Here is an 11,875-nt window from a genome sequence, read left to right on the forward strand (position 1 = left end):
TAGAGCATGATAAAAATGGTTTGTTAGGAGTGAATCTAGGTAAAAGTGGTGATATTTTGGTTTCTCTAATTTTACTCATTAGTTAATGGCTTTGCTCTGCATCCAGGAAATCTTTTTACGTTGTTTTGTCCAATTTGGACCAATGAAAGTTGTTCCAAATTCAGTATATTTCCCAGAATAGCTTTGCATAGAGGGCTATGCTCTCCACCCAAAGAAATCATCATGGTTAATGTCGTTGCGGAAAACACTCTTCTCCTCTAAACCTACATAAGGAATAAAACGCTCAACTCAAATATTCAACTGAAATTTCCCATTATAAGCATTTGCTGACTTTGTCAAGCCCTTACAAAGCCACTAACAATCCCATGCTCAAGCACAAAAGCCGACCCCTTGCCAAACTAAAAACAGGTTCCTTTCTAAGTTATTATTTCCCCATTCGGTAGTGAAGGAACCACGCAAATATCATCCCTCCTTCTACGTTAAGGTCATCCAAAAAAAAAAAAAAAAAAAAATTTGGGAAGAGCAATAGAAGGAAGGGAGAAAATGACAAAAATGAAAATTACTTTGTTCATGTTGGCAGCAATTGCTGGGTGCCTTATGATGGGTTCAGTTAGTGCAATGACTCACATTGTTGGAGGAGGCCATGGCTGGCGTTTGCCTGACAACCAAACCTTCTTTGAAGAATGGGCTAAACCAAGAACCTTTGGTGTTGGTGACAGACTTGGTAAGTTTAATGCCTTGGCCTATATGGAACTTCAGGTATTCAACTTTGAAAACAAATTAAGTAACATGTCTAACCAAATAATTTTTCTTTTTCAAATAGCTTGAATGTTTTGTTTTGATTTCTGCTTTATACATCTAGCTTATCTTTATGCTTGTAAGAGTATTACATCATAGCTTGTGTCCCATTTGGTTGCTCTGTCAAAAAAAAATGACCAGGTATAGTATATATAGGGGGGTTATCTCAGTATCTCAAAATAGTGGTCTTACCAATTTATTTCAACGTACTAGAAAAAACCTTTTTTGTAACACAGGTGATCTAACTAGCTAGACCATAATTAGTGAATATGTGCGTTTGGATTAGCTTTTACTGATTTGAGAAAAAATTTAGAGCAACATACAATGGGACAATTTCTAAGTAGCCAAAGTTGCAGTTTTCCCATACAGGCCGGGTTCCGAAACCGTGGTATTAGTAAAGAAGGAAGACTACAAGGAATGCAGAGAAAAAGAGGCCATTGACACGTACTACAATGGACCAACAATTCTGGACCTCACAAAGACTGGGCACTATTACTTTATTTGTGACATTGGAAAGCATTGTGAGGCAGGCCAAAAGTTCCACATAACTGTGGTCAAGAGAAAGGGCTCGTCTGGAAATCCTTTCCCTTTTCAAGTCAACAATCCTGCACTCGCAGCACCTATTACCTCTTAAACAAATATTGAAGCTAGAAACTCCTTGCTTCGATGTGTGGCTTAACTTAACTATATCTTTATGCTTGTATTGTGCTCCCTTTGCTTGTTAATGCAGAGGAAAAGTACACAAATTCTTTATTACTACTAACTATTGTATGTTGGAATGGTTTTTACCACTTTATAAAAACGTGTTCTGTATATAATTTATATACATGGATCATTTCATTATTTGTCTAAAATTTTGCTGCTTTAAGTGTTCAAAAAATTGAACAAATGAGCATGCTATTCAGCAAATATACATGGACAATTACTAAGAAGCCAAAATTGCAGTTTTCCCATACAGGCCCGGTTCCAACAACGTGGTACAGATTGACAAGAAAGACTTCGAAGATTGCACTCAAAAAAATGTCATTGACATGTACTACTTGGGACCAACCATTCTGGATCTCAATGACACTGGGGACTTTTACTATTATTGTGGCATTGGGAAGCATTGCGAGGTCGGCCAAAAGCTCCACATCAAGGTTGTCAAGGGAGAGGGCTCGTCTGGAAGTCCCTTTGCTTTTCAAATTGCTCCCATACATTCAGGTTCTGATATACCTGCTCCTGCCCCTATTAGTATTACATCCTCAGCCAGCTCCATTCAAAATTTTGGCATGGTTTTCGGTTTACTAGCATTCTTGCTTTCTCTATTCACTTAAGGAGGGCAATGTTATGATTGTGACAACGTCTTTTAGGGGGTTTATGGGAAAGGATTCTTTCTCATTCGAGTGTCAGTCGTAGAAACTGACAATCAAAGTTAGTTATACATTGTGATTGGCGTGACACGCCTATTATTGTTGCAAAAGTATATATAAGTGACAAGTTCCTCAAAAAAAAGAAAAAGGTATATGTAAGTGACATTATAGTTATATGTTTACTACTTACTAGTAGAAGGAGTATTTGTTGGGCCTGTTATACTTAATCTTCTTGGAATAGAATGTTTTTCTGCTTCATTTAGCAACTCTTGTGCATCCATAGAAACAGTTTATGCTAATTCTTGATTCCAACACTAATTGTATTACAGGTATTTCTAACACTAACAACCTGTTGTTTCCTTTGCTCCTTTGAATCCATACCAACAAGAGAATTAACATATTTCGGAATGGGTTATATTGTATGGCATATTATGAAGCCCAGTTCCAAATCTGAAAGCAACAAAACCCATATTTTTCTTACTTTTTGTGTTCAGAACCAAGACCATATTATAGTCCAGTTAAGTCACATGGGCATCTAAGACAATATGTGGAAATAAAGACAATTGGACATTAATTGAGCCTACAAGTGAGCTGAGACAGGTATGGCCGTACGGGCATGGGCTTGTATATGGATCAGGCTTGGTTGACCCAGTGACCCTACCAAGCATGAAGCAAACAAGGAACCCTTCAAATTCTGAATGGAAGACTGTAATCACAAAAAATAATTCTAGGAAAACAACTTAATCCACACATTTTACCATAATTATTGTATGTGGTAGATTGAGATTACCTGTCTGTCACTTTTACATAAATTCATCACTTTATAATTTTTGAATTACAAAAATGTATTTTTTATCTATTTCTTTTTCCCAATAAACATTTCTACCCCCATTTATTTTTATTTTTTTTGGGTGGGGCACAAAGACTTCATTTAATAGTTACAGCAATAGAACATGGCTACATGGAAGTGAAAGTGCAATCCCATTTCCCACAAGAAGTGTGATGTTCAGTGGGGGCTTTTATTAACATCCCTAGCACAATTCATGTGATATCTATGTCCCTATAATGTACATATCTACCAAAATAGACCCACACTTATAAGGTGCAGCCTGGCTGGTAAGAAATTGACCTCCATTGGCCCTACTTGCCTGATGTTCCACCCAACACTGCATAAGTATCCATCAAACATGTATGGTCCACTTAACTATTGGTACGAATATTGTACGCGTCTGGTTGGTTCATAACTTCATATAATTAAGTTCTGTATTTAAGCAACATAGATTCTACAAAATAAAAAGGACTCCAAAACTCATAGCAATTTAATATATGCTGCGCTACACTAGTGTCAGTTTGTTTTGGTGATAATCCAACCAGAAAAGCCATTTTAATGACCCCAGGTAGGTTTGGTTCTCACAGGCTAAATCTTCCAGAGACTTGAAGGAAACTGGGCCATAGAAGTATGTAAGCAACGAATCCCAGTACCAATTTCCATGCACATTTTTTTCGTGATACCCTCTACCAAACAAAGGTTGTCACAAATGAATGTTCTTGGTCATTAATTAATTAGACTGTCACACTTGCTAGTCGGCTAGGAAAGAATCTCCAACAAGAGAGTTAAAAATTTTCTTCAAATTTTGGTTAAAAAAGTCATTTATTTTAACTACACAATTTTTATAATAGCTTTCTCTATCAAATTTGTTTTCCCTCCACTACATTTAAATAAAGTTTTATATCTTTATTTCCTGCCAAACTTTACCCATTAAAATGTAGAGATTCCTTGAAGGAATCGAATGGGCAAATGCATGTAGAGCAATTTGTGCTAATAAGTCACATTCATATTATGTTGTGTTACACTGTTATTTGTTTCTTTAAAACATTCTCACCTCTCTCCGTGTGTGTATTAAAAATACTTAGTATTCTAAATATATATATATATATATATATATTATGTTGAGTTAGAGGTATTCAATTAGGATCAAACCAAAAACGATTTGTTAAATAATTGCGTTATGCCTAGCATAACTTGTTTATTAAGTGGGTTGACATGAGGCAATCTACTGAAAATGCTTAATAAACTTTTAAAAAAAAGACACACTTAATAGAAATCATATTAGGTTGTCATATATTCAGCCCATTTTTAATCTATTTAATAAATATGTTGTATTGATTTGATACAAGCCCAATTCATTACAATTCCTTTAAAATTGATTAACATATTATAATCAACTAATTTCTATTTCATAATATCATCAATTGAAATATTAATAGAATACAATTCAAAAGTTCTTATTTCAACCCAATTAAGTTCCACCAAAATTCTAAATACACAATTTTCGAAAAATAAAATGAGATGCCCCAAGTAGTGGTTACAAACTTATCTCTCTTTTTTTAAATTTTTTTGAGAAAGCTCTTAACTCTTTAGGTCATTGAAACAATTAAAGTGAACTGATAACATAATTAAAAGCATCCCCATCCGAAAATTGTATCCTATCCTATTTTATGGTGGCAAAATTAGACACGACCCGCAAACCTAACACAACATGACATGAAATTAGCAGGTTATGGGTTGAGGCTTAACGGGTTCGTGATATATTCTGGTTGACACGGTTGACCCATTTAATAAACGGGTTGAATTAGTATTGAACATATAGAACCCGTTTGACTTTTTTAACCTGTTTAATTAAATAACATTTTACCAATATACCCTTCAAACTTTAAGTATATAAACTTATTAGTGATTGATTATGTGTGATATTGTGATATGTTTTAATTTTGAATGATTATTTGTGATGCAATTACTTGTTAGTTCTGAATTTTATATTAAAAAAATTTATTTGTTTGTTTTTTCATAATTTTTTTTTTAATTTTGATAAAATCTGATAAACAGGTCGACACAACTAACCCGTTTAAATGGGTCGTGTTAGAGTTGAAGAATCTTGATCCGTTTAATAAATATGTTGGGTTAGTATTGACCTATATCGTCGAATACTTATGAGTTGACATAACACGAACCCGACACGTGAACACAAATTGCCACTCCTATCTTATTTTACCATTTCAAAAAATTATTTTATCAATTATACCATACCATTTTACAATACTCCCAGAATCCCAACTTTTATTTTACAATACAACACATTAAAATAATATAAATTACACAATAAAATAATATAAAAAATATCTCTCTCTATTCCCTCTTTATCTCTGTTCTCTATCTAATTTGTCTTTCTGTTTTTCTCTCTTTCTCATCCACCCACTACCAACAAAAAACCCAAAACGACCCTTGTTGCAACTTTGAAAAAAGTCTTGATGTCTTGTGCTCTCAAAATGCCAATTAATATTCACAAACAAGCCTTAAAACAATTAGGATTTAACACAATAGATCTATGCATTTAGCCATATGTAGAAAGAAAGAAAGAGTAGAGAAAAATTCGGCCATACCCACTAGTCACCAACCTAGCCACCAGCTAGCAACCCAACCACCACCCACACGCCAACCCATGAACTATGCTAGAAAAATTCAGCCACCATTGCAATAAAATCTCATCAATAAACCCCCAAAAAAAAAAAAAAAAAAAAAAAAAAAAAAAAACTAGCAATAAACCCCAAACAAAAAAAAAAAACTAGCAATCATAAAAATTCAAAGATAAAAAAACCTAGCCACCACAAATTCAGCCACCCATGGGCTTTGCATGGCCAAAACAAAGACCAAAAACTTTGTGGATCTCAAAGTTCTAGCCAAAAAAAATTTAGGATGGTACTGTAACATTATGCTAAAAAAATTTACACTTTTCCATGTTTAGCCTTCCAACTCTTGAGAGTTATGGGGCCGGAATGCTAAATTTTGGTTACATTTGGCATATAGCTGGCACATTGTGAATGCTCTAATGAATCCAAAAATGTTCAAGGTCCACATCAGCAAAGAAGAAGATTAATAGGTGGGACCGCAATCAAAATCATACCCCTCTAGATACAGTAATGGCTGAGCTGGATTGGAGTCATTGGACACGGGAGGAGTTGGGGGACCATGGTCCTGTTCCTATCTATCTCATTCATAGGTCCAAAAGGCCCACTTGCAAAGTAAAGCCTTGCACTGCTCGAGGTGAAGCAAAACCGTTTATCTGACAATTACGTGAACGTCGGTGATTGAGTGTATGTGGCTGGCCGTAGAGTTTGTGTTTGTGTCCGTGTCCGTGTGAGAGAATAACAAAGATCTTCTGGTTCTGGATTTTCTTTTTCTTTATTTTCTTTCCCTCTCAACGTATCTGTTAAAAAGTTTTGGCATTTTTCTTTTTTGCAGAGCCAAAGATCTGTTACCTCTATACTTTTGGTTCTGTGGCCTTTGTTGGACGTGACCTCCTGCCATTGATTCAAACAGCAGCAACACCCCAAGCACCAAAATATATATAGGCAAATGCATAACTCAAATCTTTCATATATATATATATATATATATGTGGAACAATAATACTTTCTAGTACATATTTCCGGCAGATGATGCCATGTTGGTGCTAGTCAATTTGCAATGTTAGGCACGGGACCCTTTTTTTTATTATTTAATTTTAAAATAGATATGATTCATATGAAACTTATGTGTGGTTATTATTTCTTTTGTGTCTTTTTAGGACCCTTAGAAATACCCACTAACCCATTTCACTTTAACAAGGACAAATCATCATTGAATTTCTTTTCATGCGATAAAAAAAAACTTTATTTGTCAGTTAATTTTCAGTCAATTCTCTTGTTTTTATGATGACAACTATATTATGTAGGTATCAAGAATTTTATAACTGAATTAGTTTTTTTTTTTTAAGTATGTGTACCGTTCAAATCATTTATTCTTTATTGTACTATCAAATTTATTAAATTATATTGCATAAGTAAAGTTTTACTTTTATTTTCTTTCTTTTTTTAATATAAGTGTAACTTTTGCATTTAATTATATTTTCACACTTTAAATAATGTAATTATAATTAATACATTGCCTATTAAGCGTTAAATTTGAGCTATCCCACTTTTTCTTTTTCTTTTTTATTCTTTCTTTTGGTGAAAGGACCCAACTCTTAATGGATTTTTTATTGGACAAATTTATATGGATTTGGTAAAAAAAAAGTGAAATCAATGGATTTATTGCACAAGCAATTTATATCAACTACAGTTATATTACCAAATCCCAAAAGAATAAACATGTAACACAAAAATTTCGATGAAAAACCTCTTTGATGAAAAAAAAAAAACACTCTAGGAATTCAATCCCATTAGATAATCCATAGTAAAGGAACAATTACAGTAATGTATACTCAACAATCCTTTGCAATTCTAGACTTTCTATGCAACTTTTGCAAATGACTCACTTGCCTTAAATTTTTTTTTTTTTTTTTTTCTATCTTCAGATTACCAAATTGAAGAATAAGGATTTTTGCGATTCCCTCCAGCTATTTCTTGGGTTGGGGTTAGGAGAACATCCAATTGATTTCCTTCAAGGATCCAAACGCGCTCTTAATTTCTATGTTATTTGTAAAACCTAAACGCCTTGCAATTTTTTCAAAGCGTAAACATGCAAGAAATCGCAAACTAGTTTTAGAACATTTGAAATTCTTCTATAGTGACCTCCTTGTGAACTAGAACCTCTAGCATTCTAAGGAACTCCACAGAGACTTTTAGCAATAGTACGAGTGAACTCACTAGAATCAAACTTTGCGGTTTCGAGAATAGTTTAATGCTCAAGGTGTATTTTAGACACAACGGTTTTGTTTTTTTTGTTTTTTAATTTTTTTTTTAGGCACAAGGATGGTTTTTCGTTTTTAATTGAAGGTTTTAGTTTTGGCATAGCAACCTTTCTTCCTCTAAAATTCGTGCAACAAATAGTTTATATTGGTAAACAAAGTAGGGTTAAAAATTGTTTCTCAAAAAAAAAAAAAAAGTAGGGTTAAAAATTAGCAGAAATCCTTATTTCAACAAAATTTGAATTGCAAATCCTAGCAATTATGGTCAAACAAATTTTTTTCCTCCCTTGAGTGAAATTCTCACAGATATCACAATTATGCCAACTTCAAATGAACATATCTCATTCATTTCAAATTTACTTTGGATGAATTTCATGTTCAGTTTAAAACTCTAGATGTTTATTTTTCAATGAAATAAGTTTCAATCAGAAATTTGTTATAGTGTAAAAGATCATCAACACATTGTTGAGGTCTAAAAGGGATCATAATGAAATAAGCCCAAAAAGAATAAGTCAAGCCCAAAAGGAAAAATCAAGCTAAGCCCAAAGTAGTAGATACAGGAGACCCATGAGGGAATAAAAGAAAGGCCCAGAGGATCTTGAAGCCCAGACAAAGAAGTATCCAAAAAAAAAAAACTACGGCAAGGGATAAGAAGCAAGGATCCTCAGGAACCACCAAGAGGTGCAGATCCCTTCAGGCACAAAGACAAAGGAAGACTAGGTCAGCTTGATAGAAAAAGACAGAAGAAGAAAACAAGAAACAAAAGCAAAAAGAACGCGAGCGACCTTTCATGGCACAGACAAAAAAAAGCCTCGGGGAACCAGGACAGGGAAGAAGAATGATAACAAACGACTTTCAAAAATGGCAGAACAGGATTCCGCCCAGATGGGAAAGAAAAGGGAAAAGTGGAAGACGCCAGAAATGGGGATGCCGAGAAGGGCATACCTCAGCACATCCCAAAGAAGATGGCCAACCAGGAACTTTCAAAAGAATCAGAACTGAAAGAAGGAAAGAATGAGAAAAAACAGAAATGAGACTTACCGAGACGATGGGAACAGGACGTGCTCTGTTTGCAAAAGAGCAAAACAGGGGAACCAACGGTTCCCCGGGAAGACCAAAAAACTCCATTATAAAAGGAGGGGATGGGTTGTGAAGAAAAGGCAGCGAAAAAAGAGAGAAACACAAGAAAGAATAAATTCTCTAGAAAAAACTATCAGAAAATCTGTGGAGAAGAGAAAATACTAAGGGAAAAACAAATATTGCTTCCCGGTATCCTGTAAAAGCCACTATTGCACATACTCGGATTCAACGAGAATCAAACTTTGCAAGTTTTGAAGGCTGAAATAGTCGTTCAAGACTGTAATTTTTGAGCTTGATTGAACCTTGTATCACGTCCTAGTGAGATTTCTGTAATCCAACAGATAATGTATTAATGAAACATGCTTCATATTTCCCAGGATCCCCTCAGCATTAATTTCTTATCGCTTTGCTAAACCTGTTTCTTTCCTTTTGAATTTACCTTGTTAATCTTTGGTACTCTTCGATATCCTTGCTTGTCATTTTTTTTTATATTGTCAGGAGCATTCTCTGCATCCCACTTGATTCTTAAACAGCTCGTTAGCTGTGGTGAGTCAAGACCCGGTTCACCAAATCCTCCTTTTCATTTAAGCCCGGGATCCTTGGACCTGAGTGTTACGAAAAAGGCACTCTCACATTTTGGCGACTCCGCTGAGGACTGGGCAAAGAAGAAGGAAGAAGCAATCCCTTCACAGAGAATGCCTCCAAGACAAAGAAACATCAAAGGAACTAATGTGCCACCTACGGCCTCTGAGCCCGTAGGAGAAAACGAGGTAGTTTCCAGGCAAGGAGGTGGGATACCCTTGGTAGAACAGGAGGTTATGTCAGAACAAAGACACGCAAGGCAGGAACCAAACCTCATGGCCAGGATGACAGCAATGTTGAAGGATCTGGAGCAAGAAGTTCGTCTTCTCAAAGAGGGCAGGACACAGGAAATCAGAGACAATGTTCCCCCTACTGGCTACCAAGATGGGACGCAGCCAGAAGGAGGGTCAGCAGTGGGAGGAAGAGCCAACTCTCAGTACTTAACACTGGCAGATGTCAATGCCCTCTTGGAGCAAGAAAGGGAAAAACTCTCAGGGATCCCCAAGCAATTCTCTCGGGATCCCCCGTTCCCTCTAGAACTTCTTGGCAAACCATACCCTAAGGGGTACGAACCCCCAAAGTTCCATCCTTTCGATGGAAGAAATGAAAGTGCCGTGGAACATGTGAGCAGATTTGTCCACACTATGGGCCCCTATGCAGGAGACAGAGAATTATGTCTAAGGGAGTTCGCCAAGTCCTTAGTGGATAGGGCATATACTTGGTACACCACGCTGAGACCCGGGTCCATCAAAACCTGGGATGAGATGATGGAAAAATTATGCGCCAAATATTACCCTGGTGAAGACAAGATCACTTTCCAGAATCTACAAATGGTAAGGCAGAGACCTGGAGAGGATCCCGTCCAATTTATTAAAAGATTTGAAGATGTGTCCCTAGACTGCTACGGGGACCATGAAAAAAAGGAGCTCGTGGAAACCTGTATAGCCAACATGCTTTTTGATTACAGGCTCAACCTTGAAAATTTATGTATCACTCAGTTTGCTGACCTGCTACAGAGAACTAGAAGGACGGCGCAAACCATGAGGACAAAAAGGCTGCCCGCGTCCCAAGCTATGACAGCATTAGTAGGAGAGAAAAGGAAGAGACCAGATGGGAAGGTGTTCGAGGAACCACCAGTAATCCCATGTACAGATGAGGAGTTAAGCCATGTCCTAGACAAATGGATCGGAGATGGGGTTGTTAGGCCATTCACTGTGTCCAGGCCACCAACTGAAGAAGAAAGGAAGAATCCTTTATTTTGCAGAATCCATAATTATGTCAAGCACTCCACCAAGGATTGCTGGACCCTTCGCAGACTCTTCCACAAAAAAGTTGAGAGAAGGAACCCTGGAGCTCACTTAGAAGGAGCCAGAAGTGCAGAGGAACCCCTTGCCTAACCACAAAGGAAAATGGGTGGTAGCAGTAGTAATACATGGGAACCCGGCAGAAGCAAGAGAATCTGAAGGATCCTTCCACTTGAGCACAGTTCGGACCCTCCAGAAGAATCCTAAGTTCAGGTCACTATTCAATCAATTAGGATTCGGACCAAAAGTAAGAAGAGTGGTCACAGAGTCTCTCATAAGCATAGCAGCAGATTTAGGGATGGAATGCTTTACAGCAGAGTCACATACTAGTCGAGCTTTCTTGGAGACAACCAATGTAATAACCTTCACTGATGGAGACATGGAGATTGAGCACCCAGACCACCGTAGACCCCTTTATCTAATAGCCACCATAAACGGCGTTCAAGTCAGAAGAGCACTGGTGGATACGAGGGCATCACTCAATCTCATAGCCATGAGTACCCTGGAAGCTATTGGCTTAGTTGACAAAAGGATCTTGGGGGCTCCCATGGAAATAACAGGATTTGGAGGATCGGTGGAATCAACAGAAGGATACGTGCAGCTAGCCTTAAGGGTAGGGCCAATAGTAGCCCTGACAAGGTTTCATGTAATTAATGCAGAAGTTTCTTATCATGTGTTGTTGGGACGCCCGTGGCTTCATAAACATCACCTTATTCCATCCACGTTCCATCAATGCATTAAAGGGAGACTGAATGGGAGGCCCATAAGGATCCCTACCAACCATAATCCTTTCAGCCAGGGAGAAGTGAACTTTGCAGAAACGATGTTTTATGATGAATTGGAGCCAGATGTTGAGAACCTCACCCCGGGAACCCCAGGGACACCTATCCTAAAAGAAGAAGAAGGAGGGAGGGGCACCCGTGACCTGAGGAACCTTCTGGAAAGAAAAAGACAAAAAAGGGAGTCCAGCTCTTCAGGATCCCGAGAATGTGTGGTGGTGCGGGAACTTGGGGGGAGGCTAATCTATCGTTTG

General features: G+C 37.0%; 1 protein-coding gene across 1 annotated transcript; it reads left to right on the forward strand.

The window, feature by feature from the left end:
• The first annotated feature begins 401 nt into the window (after positions 1 to 401).
• LOC126706364 (umecyanin-like) lies at positions 402 to 2,181 on the forward strand. The gene is made up of 2 exons (XM_050405787.1): positions 402 to 724; positions 1,744 to 2,181. Exons 1-2 carry the CDS (start codon positions 544 to 546, stop codon positions 2,112 to 2,114), a joined length of 552 nt encoding a protein of 183 aa, XP_050261744.1. The 5' UTR covers positions 402 to 543; the 3' UTR covers positions 2,115 to 2,181.
• Positions 2,182 to 11,875: the final 9,694 nt, after the last annotated feature.

This window comes from Quercus robur, chromosome 2 (assembly GCF_932294415.1).
Source record: "Quercus robur chromosome 2, dhQueRobu3.1, whole genome shotgun sequence".
Taxonomy (NCBI): Eukaryota; Viridiplantae; Streptophyta; class Magnoliopsida; order Fagales; family Fagaceae; genus Quercus; species Quercus robur.